General features: G+C 44.5%; 1 protein-coding gene across 1 annotated transcript in view; it reads right to left on the bottom strand.

Moving 5' to 3' along the window:
* Positions 1-18,954, bottom strand: part of Rtn1 (reticulon 1) — a 201,576-nt gene that overhangs the window by 88,222 nt on the left and 94,400 nt on the right. Inside the window, exons 2-3 of the mRNA XM_021201654.1 lie at positions 9,475-10,254; positions 4,714-5,475 (exon numbers count right to left, since the gene is read on the bottom strand). Coding sequence (XP_021057313.1) covers positions 4,714-5,475; positions 9,475-10,254 — 1,542 coding nt within the window. The remainder of the gene's footprint in view (positions 1-4,713; positions 5,476-9,474; positions 10,255-18,954) is intronic.

Raw genomic sequence — 18,954 nt, forward strand, 5'->3', positions numbered from 1 at the left:
TCTGACTGGTGTGAGGTGGAATCTCAGGGTTGTTTTGATTTGCATTTCCCTGATGACTAAGGATGTTGAACATTTTTTAGGTGCTTCTCAGCCATTTGGTATTCCTCAGTTGAGAATTCTTTGTTTACCTCTGTACCCCATTTTTTCATAGGGTTATTTGGTTCTCTGGAGTCTAACTTCTTGAGTTCTTTGTATATATTGGATATTAGCCCTCTATCGGATGTAGGATTGGTAAAGATATTTTCCCAATCTGTTGGTTGCCTTTTTGTCTTATTCACAGTGTCCTTTGCCTTACAGAAGCTTTGTAATTTTTGAGGTCCCATTTGTCAATTCTTGATCTTACAGCACAAGCCATTGGTGCTCTGTTCAGGAATTTTTCCCTGGTGCCCATGTGCTCAAGGCTCTTCCCCACTTTCTCCTCTATAAGTTTCAGTGTATCTGGTTTTATGTGGAGCTAAAGCCATCCAGTAGAAAAAATACAGCATTTTCAACAAGTGGTGCTGGCTCAACTTGCAGTTAGCATGTAGAAAAATGCAAATCAATCCATTCTTATCTCCTTGTACAAAGCTCAAGTCCAAGTGGATCAAGGATGTTTTCAAGAAACTGAACTTTTAAAGTGTTTGAAAATTTAAAGAACATGAGACTTTAAAAAATTGGAATGTTTTAAATTTCAATACTGATATTAATATGATATCTCATGACTGAAGAAGAAAGAAAAGGTTATAAGTGACTAAGTGATGTGTTTGTGTGTTGAGTCGACAAGGGGCCTATTATGCTGATATATTTTGTCAGCTTGACATAAACCTAGGCACATCTGCAAAGAGGGAATCTTCATTGAGAAATACCTCCATAAGACTGGTCTGTAGGCAAGTCTTGGGGGAATTTTCTTGATTAATGATTGATGTGGGAGGGCCTAATGCATTGTGGGCAGTGCCAACACAGGACTGGTTGTCCTGGATGATACAAGGAAGCAGGCTGAACAAGCCATGAAGAGCAGGCCACATCAACAGCATTTCCCCACTGTCTGGGCTTCAGGTCCTGCCTCCAGGTTCCTGTCTTCAGTTCCTGCCCCAAAACTTCCCTCAACAATGAACTAGGACCCTGAGGATTGCAGGCTAAAACAAACCCATTTTCTCCCCCCAGTTGCTTTTGGCCATAGAGATTTGTTTGTTTGTTTGTTTGTTTGTTTGTTTATTACAGCAATAGACACCCTGAGACATTGTTAAGTATAATTTTTATTTATATCTGAACTATACTTCAGCTATTTTGGAGCCTGGTAATTTCCTAGTCCTACACAGGCTTGTATAAAACTGTTTAAAGAGACAACTTGGCTAACCATAATCCATCATGATGTGCTGCATTTAAACTCCAAAGGGCCAACTATGACTCCTAGCTCCAGTGTGAGCCATGTAAATATCAAAGTCAACTAAATCCAATACCTGACCCCCCCAGATCTTTGCCCTATAAAGATATTAGTAGTAACACCCATGGGTAGTTTTCCAATAGTTAACAACACACACACACACACACACACACACACACACACACACACACACACACACTTGGTGAGACCCTGCCTCAGAAAAAAATAATAAAAGTAATTAAATTTTACAAAATAATATACAAAATATTATATAATTCATACAATAAAGATCCATGCAAAATTATCCATTACTTTCTTAACCAATATTTTACTTCTTATAACTTATTTTTTTAAGTGTGTGTGTGTATGTGTGTGTGTGTGTGTGTGGCTAGGGTGTGGGGTATGTGTGTGTGTGTGTGTATGTGTATGTATGTGTGTGTTCACATATATGCATGTGACTACACTGCCCTTGGAGGCAAAAAGAAGGCTATAGATTCCCTTGGAGCTGGAGATACAAGGGCTTGTAAGCCACCCAACCTAAGTGCTGGAAACTGAGCAACAAACTCTCTTATCAGCTGCACCATCTTTTCAGTTCCTTAACCAGTATTATTTTTTCTTCTTTCTTTTTCTTTCTTCTCTCTCTCTCTCTCTCTCTCTCTCTCTCTCTCCTTTCTCTCTTTTTTCCTTCCTTGCTTGCTTGCTTTTAATTGAAACTATTTTTTCCATACAATGCTTTAAAGATAGATCAGGACTGCACTGTTATATTTTCAGACAGGACAAGAAAACTTAGATGGAAAAGAGGCAATGGGTCTGACAAGCAGGCAGCCACTGTGACTTGCAGTAGAACAGGCTTAGGTGGGGCTGTGACAGCTGACTGCCATAGCCGAGCACTCACCTAGCCCGATGAGTCAGATTTGCTGTTAAATGATTAATTGAGGATTTTTAAAATTAGTCTTTTCATTTGCACATTCCTGAGAGTTGAGATAACCTTTCAGAAATGAAAATGGATCTCCCCGTTCAGAGTCTGAGGGCATAACTGACTGTTAGAGGTGCGGAGGACGAGAACACAGCACAGGAGAGCACAGGAGAGCAGGCCTGCACGGGAGGGAAATGAGGACGAGAACACGGCACAGGAGAGCACAGGAGAGCAGGCCTGCACGGGAGGGAAATGAGACACAAAGAAAAATATTTTCTCTCCAGCTCTATAGCTGCAGAGGGCTCTGAAGGGTAAGAAAGCTCCAAATCACAGACCTGGGACCAGTAAACCTGGTGCCCCTGTTTCATACCATGGGGCCATCTGAAGACTGAGTCTTATTCTAAATGTTTCCAAGTCCTGAGATGCAGAGCCGGCACCTGTGAGGTCAGTCCAAAGCCTGCGACGCATCAACCCAAATACATCTGCTACTGATGCTTCACTGGACACAAGCTGGGAACCACAAAGCAGACTTGACCTCACAGTTATGGGCAGTCAAGCTTTGCTTAAGCAGCAACCTGCTGGCCAGCTGCAGTGATTAAGAACAGCTAGGGGGCAGCTCCGCAACAGCAAAGCTTCCTCACCTGCTGAAATGGAGTTGCACAGACCAGAGGGAACCACAAAGCTCCAACAGCCCTCTGCTGGTAATGAGCCATCCGCTGGGACCTCCCGGCCTTGGCTTCCCCAGCGTGGAGAGCGTGGAGAGCGTGGAGAGAGCGGCTGAGCAGTGGATTTCGGTGGAAGACTAGATTTCAAAGGACCCCTCAGGGCAGGAGCGAGCAGAGGTTATTCACCCTGGAACCCCTCAATCTTTTGAAAAGACTTCTACTACCTCCTCTCCAGTATCTAAACTTAGCAACAGCCTTATGGGGTGAGATCTGAATGGTGCCAAATTGGTCATAAAAGGTGCGCGCCAGCCCTTGCGCGAGTCCAGAGCTCCCGTAGCAGATGTCTGCTAACCCCAGCTGCGGAGCTTGTCTCTCGGATTTGGGAAGTAAAACGGACCTGCCTGTCACATGTTACATGCATGGCATGAACACAGGCAGCAGGACTGTAGCTCAACCGTTTCAGGCCCCAGGAGGCTAAAGCTGTTCATGTGAGCGCAGCTCCTGCAAGCCGTGGGGTTCTTCCCCATCCCAGTCAGAGTGGACAAAAAATAATCTAAATTAGTTTCAAAGGTTGCCAAGCAAGTATGCATTCTTACTCTTAAATCTGAGTTCAAATACCCTCCCATCGCATGCAAATAGTGCACTTTAGATACTGGAGCTATTTATTTGGATAATCAAGAGCCAACAGGCTGAGGATGTTGGGTTGCTCCACAAAACTGGGGGGGGGGGTATCCTGGCCTCCACAACCACGTAATGAGGAAATCTTGTAATTTTACTGCTCCAGATCATCCCATTCTAGTGTGATCATTTTAATGTGTCGTGTGTTGGCTCTCTAATAAGAAAGAGTTCGTTCTCTATTTTTATATGAAACACTAAAGGTTAGCAAAAGCTATACCCAAGAGGGTATACCTTTGAAATCAGTTATCTCAAGAGGGCAAAATACTTGTCAAGAAACAGAAAGTGGGAAAGATGGAGAGCAGGGGCCCTGGAGCGAAGGTGCGCTCTGAGAGTAGGCTGTACCTCCCTCATCTGGCCATCTGGTTCTTTTCCCTCTGAAATTCATGAAGAATCTGCAACCAGGTGGGTTGGGCAACTTGAGATACTGGGGGGAAAAAAATCTCCTTTATACCCACGGATTCTAGATGACAAAATACTTAGTTCTTTCATTTGAAGACTGTCTCTGAGGTAGAAGCTAATGACTAAAGTAAAATAATTCTAAATTATAAGCAACTTTAAAAACTATTGTGTCATATTAGGTGCCACCGAGGGACAGAAGAAACTGTGCGAGCAGTTTTGGCGGCTGTCTTTTCTGATTATCTAGAATTCAAAAACCAAAACTCTCCCTCCTTGGACATGAGAAAGGGTGCAGCTGGTCTACACACGGCCCATTTAAGCAAAACTGAGCTAAAAGCGGGTTTGGGCATGAAGGGACTTAGCCATCCCCCGTCTTTAAGTAGGAAGACACTGGAACAAGTCTGGACAGTTCCAAGCAAAGCTTCACTTGTCCACAGAGGTAGCTGGCCCTGGAGTGGAAGGAAGGATGGGGTCACCGACTACAGTTCGGGGAGCACACAGAACTCTTTGTGATTAGGACATGGAAAGAGAAAAGATGCTTAACTCACAGGGAAATAGACCACAGTGGCAATGGGCCACTGACCCCAGACACACATCATGGTGACCATTCAGCTTCCCCGGGGCATACCTCAGGGCACCCAGGAAGGACTCTGGCAGGACGACCCTACTTGAACCAGAAAAGCTGTCCCCTTTACCTTTTTGCTTGTTGAAGAAAGGCAGAGGGGGCATGAGGCCAGAACCAAGTGGTCCAGGAATTTCGGTGGCCGCGGGACTTTGACTGGAACTCACAGCTTCCTCTTCAGGCTGCTGCTGCTGTGATATGGGCGGCTCCGGAACCGAGGCTCCATCTCCGGACGATGGCTCTGGGCGGGATTGGAGGGCGGCGGCGGGGGCAAAGCTGAGCATCGGGTCTGGCTCCACAGGGCCTTGGTGGCTGGGCGCTCGTTCTTCGGTGGCCCGAGAGCCCGTCTCCTCGCGGATGGCGTCCAGGGCACCCGGTTTCATCGGGGGCGAGTCCTGCTCGCGCTTGGGGCTCTCCTCCGAGGCCGAGGAGGCGTCGCAGGACTCAATGATGAGCTCGCTGTCCAGCTCGGCCTCGCGCTCCTCCCGCAGGATGCTGTACTGGATGGAAGGAGAGGCAGGAGAGGGGGGCGGGCCTGACACATGACCGAAGCTCACATAGCCAGAGGGCAGGGCATCCTCAGAGGCCATGGGGTCCTCTGACACCAGCTCAATTTCTGAGTCTCCGGACTCCGCACTGCTGGCCTCCTGGTCCAGGGGGCTGGGGATGGTGGGCAGCCCAGACCTGGCCTTGGCTTTGGGTCTGTCGGCCACCTGGCCCACTGGCCTTGGACTCTCGGTGGTTTCATATGATAACCCCTTTGCTTCTTTAATGGCAGCAATCAACTCTTCCTCGGAGACGCTGCCTTTCCCCTGGGACTCTGCAGCAGATGGTTCTGTCCTCCCACAGAGCGAAGGAGAACCAGAGAGGCACACACACGGACAGACAGATGGACACAGAGAAAAGAAATAAAACAAAATTCCATTAGGGGAGATGTTTTGTCGTTGCTTGAGAAACACACATCTCATTAGTACAGAAATAGTCTGTTTCCAGGGCTTTGCTGGAAAGACAAGCCACCTAAACTAAGGCTAATTACTGTTGTGGCCCAATTAATTTACATACCTATCCATCTTAATCTAGCTGTTTTAAAAAATGACCCTGTCATTTCTTAGCAACAGAAACTTGGCTGTTCTGTTTTGGTGCACCAAAGATTCTAGAAGTCATTTTAATTTCTGATTCATTCCCTCGAGGTAGTTTCTCAGCTTCACAGATTTCATCAGATAATCAAATGGACACGTATCCCTAATTGAGTCCACCAGCATCAAGAAATCTGAAAGTTATCCTTTCCCCATGCCCAGGGCAGCCCATTCCGTCTCTGTTAATAAGAGGAGATGGGACTTTGGCTAGACTTCTGAGCTTTACATTTCTCATGAGAGTGTTCTTAGTTTTAAAGCTTATTTTGCCATTTCTGCCTCCCCCTCCCCACCCCAAGGGGATTATCAGCCGTAGCACCTCATGGGACTGCAGCTGTGGCAGCCCTCTGCTGTCCTTTGCCCACGCCACCTTGAGAAGACACCAACTCAGAACCACCCCTCCCCAGGGCAAGTGTCTGCCTTCTGCCTGATGTCCCTCCAGATGGCCTGGAGGCCACACTGGCAACCCTGCTGAGCTTGGCTGTTGAAATCACCATGGCAACAGTGTTCAGGAGTTTGGTACTGTTTTGCTATAGAGCAGGCAGGGCCTTTTTTCCAGGTACCTTAGACGTTCATCTCTGGACTTTATGTGGCAAGAACTGACCATCCAAAGTTTCTTGCAGAATATTAGGGTCACTAAGGGGTTCTAGGGAGGCAAGATGATCATATTATATTGTTCATGGCTGCATCATCTGTGGCTCTAGGGTTCTGAGAGGACCAGATAACGTATTTTAGAGTTTTAAAATTCTCTACAAAGCAGGACCAACTTTACCCTACACATCATCCGTTAAGCAGGGTCAAAAGTTCAAGTGGCAAGGGGTCAGATCGCACAGCAGTATGTATAACAAGTGCACAGAGTGTCCTTGCAAGTGCCAGGAGGGAAAAGCAGAGTGGGGTAAGGGGATCAGCTGTTCTGGACAGGACTGGATGAGGCTTCTGCTAAACAGGTCAGATGAGGCTCCTGTAAGAGGCGGACCTAGATTTAACCCTAAATTTCCAAAGGCAAAGTGTGCCAAGGAGTGCAAAAGCCTGGAGATGGGAGTCACAACAATCTATCAATACCCAAAGAAGGCCAGGATGTCTGGAAGGACTTGTAAACACAGGAGTATGGTAGAAGAGGTGGAGACAGTGTGAGCGTGTCACAACTCAAGAGGTTTTTATCTTGTGGAAAGAGTGATCACTGGAGGAGAGAAAGGATATGCTGTTTGCTTGTTTTTTAATTTTTTTAATTTTTAAAAAAACTTATTTTGAGCCATGACTTCTCTGTGTAGCCCTGGCTGTCCTGGAACTCACTTTGTAGACCAGGCTGACCTCGAACTCAGAAATCTGCCTGCCTCTGCCTCCCTAGTGCTGGGATTAAAGGCGTGCCCCACCACACCCGGCGTGCTATGCTGTTAAGTGTCTTAAAACAACCGTTTCTCCTAAATACATATATACAAGTAACATTATATGGACTGAACAGTTTATATTTAGGAATATATATGTATAGATATATGCATGCATTAAGAATTAGTGGGGAAGGGCTAGAATTTGAAGTGGAGCAGGAGAGAGCACTAGGGAGACTTTGGAGGGATGAAAGGGACGGGAGAAATATAACTATTATAATCTTTAAAATATAATTTAAAAAACAAAACAGATACTTCATTCTCTCAAACTTTTTGACGATTTTACTGTACCATCTCAAACTGCTTTCATCGTGGCTCACTCTCTTTAGTAAGCCATGTGCTCAAGTCTTTGCTCTGATTCCAGACAAAGCAGCAGTGTAAGAGTTACATGAAGTTAGTGTAAGAGTTACATGAAGTTAGTGTAAGAGTTACATGAAGTTAGTGTAAGAGTTACATGAAGTTACTTCCACGTGGTGGGCTAAGGACAAGAAGGAGGGAGGGAGGCCCAAGGGTGCCAGTGGAGGCATGATCTATAGCACCATTCTGAAGGCAGTGCTGGCACCAGCACAGCTCCACATGTGAGCATCCGCTGGGTGACAGATATTTTACGTATGGAGCTTACAACCTGTGGCAATGGCTTGCACATCTGTGTAATATCGTTCCACTTGTGCTTCTCCTGCCACCCCCCACCCCGCAACTTTGTTCCAGTCCTATCATTTTCTATGTTTTCTGTACATTGTCCAGGATCCCTTCCACCCTGGTTCAGTCAATAGGAAAGGCTGAGGGAAGGAGATGCTGCGGTATTGTTCATAACTCCTTGTGTCTTTTGAAGGTCTACCTCTTCACAGGTTTCTGAATCACCTCCTCCCACTCTGCTCGGTCCAGGGAGAGTAATGTCTCCCTAGCATGAAGGTCTTGCTGTTGTCTATTGGTTCCCTCACACAGCACAGTCTCAGTCTCTTCAGTTGCAGCCTCTGAGTGGATTGCTGGTGTCCTGGCAGAAATGACTTGCCTTGAATCTAAATGTGTGACTTTCTGTTTCAAATGCCTTTGCTGTTTCATGTGCCCCATGCTTTCCCTATTTTAAGGAGGCACGGGTTAGGGACCAGTCATAGTTTGGAAATGAAGAGAGGAAAAGTGATTGGGTAATCATATGCAAAAGGATGAAGCCAGAACCTCCTTCATGCTACATGAAAACCTTACTTCAGATGAAACGGTGACCTAAATAAGAGGTGGTAACAACCCCAGTATCCCTTAACTAATAGGTGGATAAATTAAGTGTGATATGGCCTTATAGTGGAATATTCTTTGTCCATAAAACAGGAAGGAGACAGTGAAATACAGGGGCATGAGAAAGCATGCCTCAAGTTACTGTGCTATGTGAAATACGTCATGGTGAGCTGCATTATTATAATATTACATTTATATAAAGATTTAGAATAATCAAATGCATAAAGAATGTGGATTAATGGTATTGGAGAATGGGAGAACAGGAAGGTAATGTTGCTGTTGGGCATCAATCGCTGCATGATGATACAGGGCAGCTTCTCACTGGAACCCAGAGCTCACTGACTCAGCTAGTCTAGCTAGCATATTCTGATAATTCCCTGTCCCTGTCCCTGTCCCTGAAGCACTGTGAGTACAGTGCTACAGGGCTGACACGCCCTCTCAGCCAGCATTTATGTGGGTGGAGGGCTCTGAACTTTGGTCCTCACTGAGCCATCTCCCCAGCCCAGAATCATGGTCTTTCACCACAGTTCACATCTAAGCTGTACAGCTCAAGGTTGCATCCAGAAATCCTGAGTCAGTAGGAAAAGGTCTGGGTGGAGCTCTGACACCTGCCCTCTGTAACTTGGCCTGTGACTCTAACAACTAGGATTGTTCTTCCAGATTGGTTGGTAGATTTAGCAAGTAAAAATACAGGCCAATGCCCTCAGTTGCCTCCCAGAAGATAAGGGATATTGCTGGAGATAGCACATACTTCTGACCAGGAACTAGAGGAATTGGAAATGACCCAGACACTGCCTCGTAGCATCCAAAGGTATTATGTAACCTGACAAGGGACAAAAGTGACCAATAGTTCTCCATAGCTTTAAGGTTACAAACCACAACAATGACCAGCACAGCAAAATGCCCTCAAGGGTACGATAGAGCTACTTATGTCTTGGATGTAACCAAAAGCTACCTAACTGAACTTAAGGTCTGCTTAGGAGGAGGGAATATATATGCCTGGAAGCCCAGCCAACTAACTGATTTGGAACTTCAGCCCTCCGCAGGCTGGTGTTTCCCAAAGTGAAGAATTACCAATGTCTCTACCTGTTCCAGAAGATGGAGGTGTGACAGATCCTGGGCTGTCATCTTCAGGCTCCGAGACAGTGACGGTGGGTACTGTGTCAGGACTTGGCTTCAGACACAGGTCTTGCTTCTCGGGGATTGTCTCTTGTGTGGCAGTCATGAGAGGAGGTTCGATCTCCGTCAGTGTGATCTTGACAGGGGCAGTGACCAGTGACAGTGACACCCTGTGTTGCTCATCAGAGAGCTCATCTATGTAAGGAGCAAAGGTAGATTCTTCGAATAAGTGGTCCTTGATGAGTTTCCCTTCCACGGGAGCTGGCTGGCTTGGTGCTTGAACCCCTTCTGCTTTTGTGGAGACTTCAGTGTCCTTGTCTTTAAAGTCCAAGTCTTTATCTTCTAGCTCAGGGTGTTGCTCCTCCTGGCCTTTTGCCTCCTGTGGCCTGGTTATGTCAATGTATTTGTAGGCTTCTGCCTTCATCTGGTCTAGGGGGTCAGCTAGGATCTTGTTTATCTCCGTGGACTCAGCAGGAGTCATCTCTATTCCAGAATCAGAACTCAGTAAGCCCTGTGGCTCCATCCCAGGCACTTCTGGTAACGAGGGTCCGGGGGTCTCCAGCTCCTCAGGGCTCTCGGAAGTGGTGATGTGACCATTTTCCTTCTGAAGAATTCCAGTAAAGTATGCAGAGTCCTCCCGAGGTGGATAGCAGATGTCAGAAATCAGGGATGTGTAACATGCCCCTTCCCCATCTTTTAGTGTTGAAGAGGGAGAGTGGTTGAGGTCATCAGGAACAGCTGCCATACCTGTTAATCAAAATAACAGCAGACCATGAGTAAGCTCCTGGCTGGAGGTTTCTCTCCTGCCTAATCTACCAGATATCCCTCACTGAGAAAATACAGCATCCTTTCTCAAGACATTGGATTATCAGCATGCTAATTTTCCTTGTCTACTGGATAGTCTACAACTCAGGTATTTTCCAGGCAACAGACATCAGCAGTTCACTGTATTTAAACAAGTGGTTCCCTAATATGCTCTAACTTCATGGACTTGATTTTGGAAGTGACTGTGGGTCTGTGAAATGATCAGCGGTGTAGACAGCTGGGAAGGGAGGCTCACACATCTGTGCTTCAAAGGGCTCTAGGACCTGTCCTTGTACTCAGGGTCCTGCAGAGTACAGATTAAGCCCATCCATTGTCTACAGGGAAAAGTACTCCTAGTTCAGAGCCTCATCCTGAAGTGTCCTTATCTCAACAGCCTGCTTCTGTATTTGCCCAGTTTCCCTTCAATGGCTTCCCTCAGTGTCTGCTTCCAGTGAGCTCCTTAGCCTCTGTGAACATCAAAGCATCATACTGAGTATTCCTTCCACCCACTGGCGCGTAGGGGAAAACAAGTTGGTAGATTTGACTTTACAGACTATTTCCCTTGGGTCCTTCTTCCTGCCCCAAGGCATTGATTATTAGAAGAGGCCAGTGAGGTGGCTCAGCAAGTAAAGTCACTTGCCACCAAACTCGATGACCTGAATTCCATCTTCAGGAGCCAGACAGTAAAAGAAGAGAACAACCTCCCACAAGTTGTCCTCTGAGGTCCACAGCAATGTGTAACTCTCAACTCAATAAAATTGAACTGTTTATTATTAATTATTATTACTATTAGCATTATTATTGTTATTACTATTTTCATTAGCATTTTTAGCATTATTACTATTATTACTATTGTTATTTTGAGGAGGAGGAAAAAGCTTCTACATCTTGCAAATAGAAGCAAACAGAGGTCAATAAAGACTTCCTATGTGCCAGGCAATGGGGTGTTGACCTGATTCTTCCTTACAACAGTTTTATATATTAAATCTCAGAGTCTCAATGTCTACACATAAATAAACTACACACATGTGTAAACACACAAAATACATACATAATTACATACATACATACATACATACACACACACACACACACATAGCATGCACAATATGAAAATCCTGGACACACCCAAAGAATATACCAGACAAAGTCGCCATCTTCTGTGAAAGTGATCAATTGGGGATAACTGTAAAATACCTATACCTACCATAAAAAAATAAGTCAGAAACAATCAGTGTTTCACATGGTGAGTGTCTGGCCTGAGCAACAGACTGGATTGACACTAGCAAACTTCCTCAATAGTGGGGCAGGTGGGAGCAAGCTGATGGAGTTAGGGCCTAAAGCACTTCCACAGGAAGCTTGCCAGCCGCTTTCAAGTGCCCACGTCCCGAAAGCTGCTCTTAGTTAAAGCATACAATGTTCCAGACGCTACAGCACACACTCTGGTTGTAGAAAGAACAATGCAGAGACCAACACAGGAAGCACAACATCACAGAGGTTCTGCTCTCACTAGATGACACCAACTTGGGTAGACAGAGAAGGTCAAGGAATTGTGGAGGCAGACTCTGACCTGTCCACTGGTGAGGGACTGCAAAGAGAGGCGCACTATGCAACATCTAATTTCAAATTTGCATTTCACCATGTCCTCTTTGTGTGCTGTCTCTCTGTGACTGTCTGTCTGTCTGTCTGTCTGTCTGTCTGTCTCTCTCTCTCTCTCTCTCTCTCTCTCTCTCAACAAGCTTCCCAAAGGCCACAGACTGGCCTGGCCTTGAGATCTCCCTGTCTTGGGATCTCCCATCTTTTGCTGGGAATATTTCAAATTGTGTGAGGAGTTTCTTTAGCCTTGGACGCTTTCTGAGTACCTTTAGAGGGGCCTCAGCTCCCTTCCCTTTTGTGTCTCTTTCTATTTACTTTCCCCACTCTGTTTTCTCTATTGCTCTAATACTAATGCTGAGTCTTACTCTGTTTATTGTCTTTCCAGTCCTACCCTTAGTAACTAACTCAGCTCCTCCCCTTCCTACCAATCCCCTTCCTCTTTCTAGAAAGCCTGTGCTCTACTTTCACATCTGTATTTGTAACGATCCACTGAGGTTCATTGGAATTGCCTGTAGGAGCATGGGTAAGAGGTTGTTAACACGTGACTGGACACCCTGCCAGTGTCATGTGTCTAAAACCCCAGTCTGGTGGGAAGTGAGGACAGGTGGATCCTAAGAGCTCTTGGGCCACCCTGCCTTGCCTAGTAAGGGGTACTGAACCTCATGACCTCCTCCAAATGCCATCACATTGGTTATAGATCTAATATATAAATGTTGGGGGTGTATGAACATTAGACCATAGCATTGACGATGCCTGCAGAACCCTTCTGTGGTTCCTCCTCCTCATTCTTATACCACGACAGCGTTTATAGCAATCACATACTGTATGGCTTATCCTTATGTAAATCCACAATACCTTGTAGACTAGTCAGCTCCTAGAGTTTGAGGTTTATGACATATATATATATAAAATCCTAAATAAAAAACCAATGACTAGATTTGTGGAATGAAGCTACTAAAAATTAATTAGAGCAAGTTACAAAGAACATTTTAGCCTTGCACTTAGAAACCTGTGGATGAATGTGAGTTATCCGGCGACGGAGCAAGTGTGACCCCAGTAGGTAGTATGACAGCTTTGTGAAAAGTTGCATGGGACAACCAGAGAGCCCTGGAACTTCTTGTGATTTTGCAATAAATGACAGTCAGGGTACCCTGACATGACGACCTTCCTTCATCATTTCCATCAGACAGAGTGAATTGTCCCAAAGGTGATGCCTCAGAGAACAGGAACTTCCTGGATACATGCTAAAAGAAGGGACAGAGTCTCAAACTGGCAGGATTTAAGCAGAGCCAACATTGGGGAGAACTTTCTGAGCCAGCCATCCTGCTCTTTCTCAAAGACTCTTAATCTTAATTGGAAGACCATTTGCACCACTGCAAATACTACCAACTCAGGGAGCAGGAAGGAGAATAGTCACTGTGAGAACACCAGTGCTGGTAAAAATTACAAAGCTTATTATAGCCACCCCCCAAAAATACCAAGACCCAACAGTTTCAAATTCCCAAAGACCAAAACTCCTAAAGTCTAAAATTTAAGAAAAGAAAGACAGAAAGATAACCAATCCAGAGCCCTAAAGAGTGAAAGGTGCTGAAACTGTAAACAAATGCCCACGATGTCCCACTGAAACAGAAATGGTTCTACATGAGTGTTGAGAGGAGAATGGCTGGAGAGGAGGCCAGGCTGTTTCCTGCCACACACAGGGTGGATACCTGCTAATTCTTTTTGGTTGTTTTATGGTTTTGTTTTATGACTGAGGAAGTTTCCAGGAAAAAGTAAGTGTGTCTCTCAGATCCACCCCTCAGAAAATAAATATAAACATCATCTTCTCTGAGGAGAGGCATGCCCTGTTCTGCAAAAACAAAAAGCAACAATAGAGATCTGTTGCGATGTAAGGTATCAAAAAATCATTGAAAGTTATAACATAAGCCTGCTGAAGAAAACACTACTGTGTAATAGCCTATAATCTATGCCTGGAATATACTTTTTCATGTGTTGAATTTTGTAATTTTTCCAATATTTCAAACTGTCAGCTCACATGTTATAACTTGTTGTACCACATATTTCAACTTCACATCAGTTCCAAAATTATTGGTATAAAGAAACTGTGTTCACATGTATGGAGAGTTCTTTTGTTTTCTAGTTTTAGAGAAGCTCATTTGTGAGGGTATAATTACATCATTTCAACCTCGCCCCTTCTAAGTCCTCTGCGTCTTTCCATTCAAATTCATGACCTACTCTTTAATTATTATCACAAATACACGTATGTGTTATATAATATGCAGAGTACTATATAACACATAAAATATCATGTAAAACACACACCTGAGTGTGTGTGTGTGTCCAGTTGCTCATATGTGAATGACTGCTTGCAATAGCCTATCATGGTTTGTCTCCAGAGAAACTGATTCTCTCTCAGCATCCATTAATTGCATGTAGCCATTTATTTAGGGGTGTGGCCCTGGGAGATTTACCCCATCCGTGTTAGCATGTCAACTGGCCTTGCCATTGGATACACCCTGCTCGGGGGACCACACTGTTCACGGGTGCAGCTTGCCTGTGATATGTAGAAGACACTATCTCGTGGCAGATAGCCTGCTCCTTGGGCTCTTACGTCTTTCTGTCCCCTTTTCCACTATATCCCTGAGCCTCACTGACAGGGACTATGCATAATATACCAAATGGGACTGGACACTCAATCTCAGTTGTTTTCTCCACTTTGACCACTTGGATTTCTATGGATTTCTGTAATGGTTTCCATCTGTGGCAAAAAAGGAGTTCCTTTGGTTCGGGGTGAGAACTACACTTGCCTGTGGCTTTAAGGAGAAGTATTTAGAATGTAGTTAGGAATTACACCAGTGTAAAAAAGTGACAGTATCTGGGTTTACAGTACCAGACATGACTTCCCTCCTGTTGAGCAAGCCTCAAGTTCAATTAGATGGCTGTTGGTTACCCTCTGCCCCCATGATATAAATAGCACTATTGCACTCTTGGGAACATCTTGTCATTGTAGTCATTGTTGTGGTTTCAAGGCTTTGGGGAGAACTACTGATCATTGTTCTCCCCTGCGCAGCTTGCATAGAAGCCATAGAGCCAGTCTTGAGGGAGGAAGCCTTCCAGTCAGTTCCAGTTTGATTCCGCCAGTGCTTTGTCCAATGTGTTAGGCTGTCTTCAGCTTTGGGGTCTAAGACTTCAAGTTCTGGGAAGCAACTAAAGCAATTAACCCATACTATTTGAGCATTCTCCCTCTGTATTGTCCCCTTTCCCCCTGTCCAGTTAGCTTTTCGTCACTATCTTCCAGGTCCCCTTCACAGCACCTGTTTCCTATGAGTGCCCACTCTAGAGCTCCCAGCCTGCCATCACTCCAGAGTCTGTCCTCAACACCTAAAGTTTCTTAGCTAAGAATCACAAATAAAAGAGAACATACAGGTCAGTCCTTTGGCGTCAACATATCATTTTCTCAATCTATTCATTTACCAGATCATTGCATGCTTTGACTTTTCTCTACAGCTGAGAATAATTCCGCTCCATGCATGTAGCACTCTTTTATTACCCATCCATCAGCTGAAGGGTGTTTCCATTGTTTCTGTTTTATAGCTATTATAAGCAGAGCAGCACTGAACTTGGCTGAGCAGACATCAGTGGAGGAGACTATCAAGGTCTTTAGGCACATGCCAAGAGGTAAGGGGAATACAAATTAAAACCCCTTTAGGAGTTCTCCCAGTGCCAGGAATGAGTTACATTTAATTGACTTTTTGGCCAAAGGGGGCCTGTGATAACCTCCTAAGCAGCAGAGGCTATTGGTTGCTCTCCACAAAGGGATGGTAAGCCCCGATTGCTGAAGGTAACAACTCACTGAACACAAAGACGCTGAGCTGGTGCCCACCTAGAGCCTCCACTCAGACTGATGAGCGTCCACAGCACTGGAAGGTACTCAGCACACTACAAGAGAAGGAAGATAAACACCAACCCAGCTACAAACCTTTGCTCTACCATGGTGACTGGCCTGCACTGGTGAAATCGTGGCACAGAAGTTATGGGAGTAACCAACCGTTATCTGATTGGATTTAAGGCCTGCTCCATAGATAAAACCCAGGCCTGAAACTGCTCAGATGGTCAAGAGCCTGAGACTCGACATGCATGGGCCTAGGAAAAAGCCAAATACAACACTCTGCTATACTCATAGATTAGTATGAGCCCTCATCAGATAAACTTCCTCTTGCAGAAGATGGGGGAAAAAATGCAGAGACACAACTGGACAATACAGAGCGTGAGAGACCTTGAAACAGTCCTAAACGGGATGTCTTTATCGCGTCCCTTCGGGGAACTCTGTGGAAAGGGGGCAGAAAGCTAGTAAGAGCCAGCATAGATTAAAGATACTGTCTTAGGGTCTTACTGCTGTAAATAGACACCATGACCAAGGCAACTCTTATAAAGACAACATTTAATTGGAGCTGGCTTACAGGTTCAGAGGTTCAGTCCATTATCATCAAGGTGGGAGCATGAAAGCATGCAGGCAGGCATGATGCAGGCAAGGTTGAGAGTTCTGCATCTTCATCTGAAGGCTGCTCGTGGAAGACTAGCTTCCAGGCAGCTAGGATGAGGGTCTTAAAGCCCATGCCCACAGTGACACACCTATTCCAAAAAGGCCACACCTACTTCAACAGGGCCACACCTTCTAACAGTGCCACTCCCTGGGCCAAGCATATACAAATCATCACAGATACCAAGAAAACAAGGCCTTTCTAGACACAGTAAGACTAATGCACATATGAACTCACAAAGACTGTTGCAGCATGCACAGGGCCTGACTAGGGCTAAGCCAAATAGAGAGAGTAGATACAAGTCTCCATTCCTAACCAAGAAGCTATCTCCAATTGACAACTGCTTGTAAGGAGGAAAGTGGTTTTCTCCAGTGGAGTCTCACTGGGTATGCAAACCGCACTTAAGGGCAGGCCCCATGCCCAGCAGGAGACAGCCAACCCACATTGAACTGAGCGGCATTTTAGAAGGGTTTCTGTCTCATAATGCTTTTTTGGAGGCACTTTTTTAAATAAGGCTTTTGCTTATATAGTATGGCTTCCAATTTGTGTTTTTATGGAATCTTTCTATATGCAAACCTGTGTGTTCCTCCTGCTTCTTCTTAGGCTCTTCTCCTGTTTGCTTTACTTGTCTGTTTTTTAATGAGAGAGAGAAAGGCTGTGGATTTGTGGGGGTGGGAAGGTGGTGAGGATCTGGGAGGAGTTGGGGGATGGGAAACCATGATGAGAGTTCGAAAAAAATCTATTTTCAATAAAAAGCAAAATTACAAATAAAAAGTGCACTGTTTCAATAAAGAAAAAGAGTGATAAATTGTAATAATATTCTTCTATGTGAAATGTAATTTATTTAATTCTTCAGGATAATTTGTAAAAAAATGAGTAAAATTTTAAAATAGATAATTCTAGTGCATATTTACATGTATATATTATATAATTAGCAGAATCTCATGTGTTTAAACTTGAAATCATGAAATGGATAAGAAGAGGAGAAAGGAGACTCAAACAAGTATAAATCTAAAGAACTAAAACATCAATATAAAACCATTTTATCTAATACACAAATTTCTTCTGCATATTTCAAATTAAAAAGTTATCTAGACACCCCTAAAAATTATCTCATATTTTTAGAAAAATATTATGAAGATTTTTATTTTTCTGTATTTTGCATTTTAAGACTTTTTTTTCAACACTCTAGATGATGGTATTTAGAATTAATTGTCATTTAGAAATATTGCCCAAGCTTGTATAAAGCACATCCTTTATTCTTTTCCTTTTTTTTTTTTTTTTTTCATTTATTTTAGAAGAGGCCAGGTTAGAATCACAAGAGAAATGCTGACTGAGCCAAGTGCTTTGGACGTAGCCATGTCTTCTTTCCTCTGAGCAAAACACCCTGACATTTTCTCCACTCTTGAATCTGGTATTTTATAAGCATTCTATAGTGCCTATTTGATGGGACTCTTGCAAACGGAACACTCTCTAGACAGTAAATTATGAGACGGCAGAGTCCTGCGGGGGGATTGTTGGCACTGAGCAGGAGAACTGAGCCTTGAGGCTCCGGAAAGCCAATTAATTCTTGTCAGCGCTTCCTGCAGGGCTGGCAGATGTGGGCACTGAGGTACGCAGCTCAAGCAGCTGCCCAGGTAGAGATCCTTTCCTGTCACACTGTTCAATACAAATCTGTGCGATAAAGTGCTTTTCTTATCTAGCCTACTATATGTGCACACATAACTGTTAAATATGCATATACATACATGTATACATATGATATGAAGGAGCGTGTAGGAGATTAGTGTGTGTAAACCTCGATGGCTCATTGGGCCAGGTAGAGAAGATCTAGCACGAAGAAAATGAATATGAACGTGTCTGAGGGACCATGCACTAATGGGGCACAGTGCATGGGGGTGGGGGCAGTGAATCTGAGATGCAAGATGTCACCATAGTTAGTGGCTCCCACGTGGGCCTGCTGGGAGGACTGCCTCTGTGAACTGCCTGTATCTCTCCTGTAGCCCACTTTTCCCGTGTTGTGTTTGAGGGTTTTGTGTGATAATTACAAATTTTCTTAAGGTTTTTTTCAGTGTACAGAGATCCCTCCAAACATCTGAGCTCAGCAGCTATTTTTGCAGACTTCAGAAGCCTAGTTTATGCAGAGGCCATCGATCCATATCAGAATAAGCGTGTGAACAGACGCCCCTGCAGATGGAAACCAGACAGAGGAGTCAGAGAAAATTCTGTGACCTGAAGGCATTCGGAATGACAATTTCCAAATTTTCATTTTATAAGTAAAATTTAGGGAAGTACTTATAACAGACAAGAAGGATCCACAGGTCACATTTGTAATCAAAGAATGGGAAACAACTGCCATCAAATCTCTCAAATCTCTCTCTCCTCTCTCTCTCTCTCTCTCTCTCTCTCTCTCCTCTCTCTCTCTCTCTCTCTCATACACACACACACAGAGCTATGAGCTGTGGTCACAGAAGTGTGTGTGTGTGTGTGTGTGTGTGTGTGTGTG

This window comes from Mus pahari, chromosome 7, assembly GCF_900095145.1.
Source record: "Mus pahari chromosome 7, PAHARI_EIJ_v1.1, whole genome shotgun sequence".
NCBI lineage: Eukaryota > Metazoa > Chordata > Mammalia > Rodentia > Muridae > Mus > Mus pahari.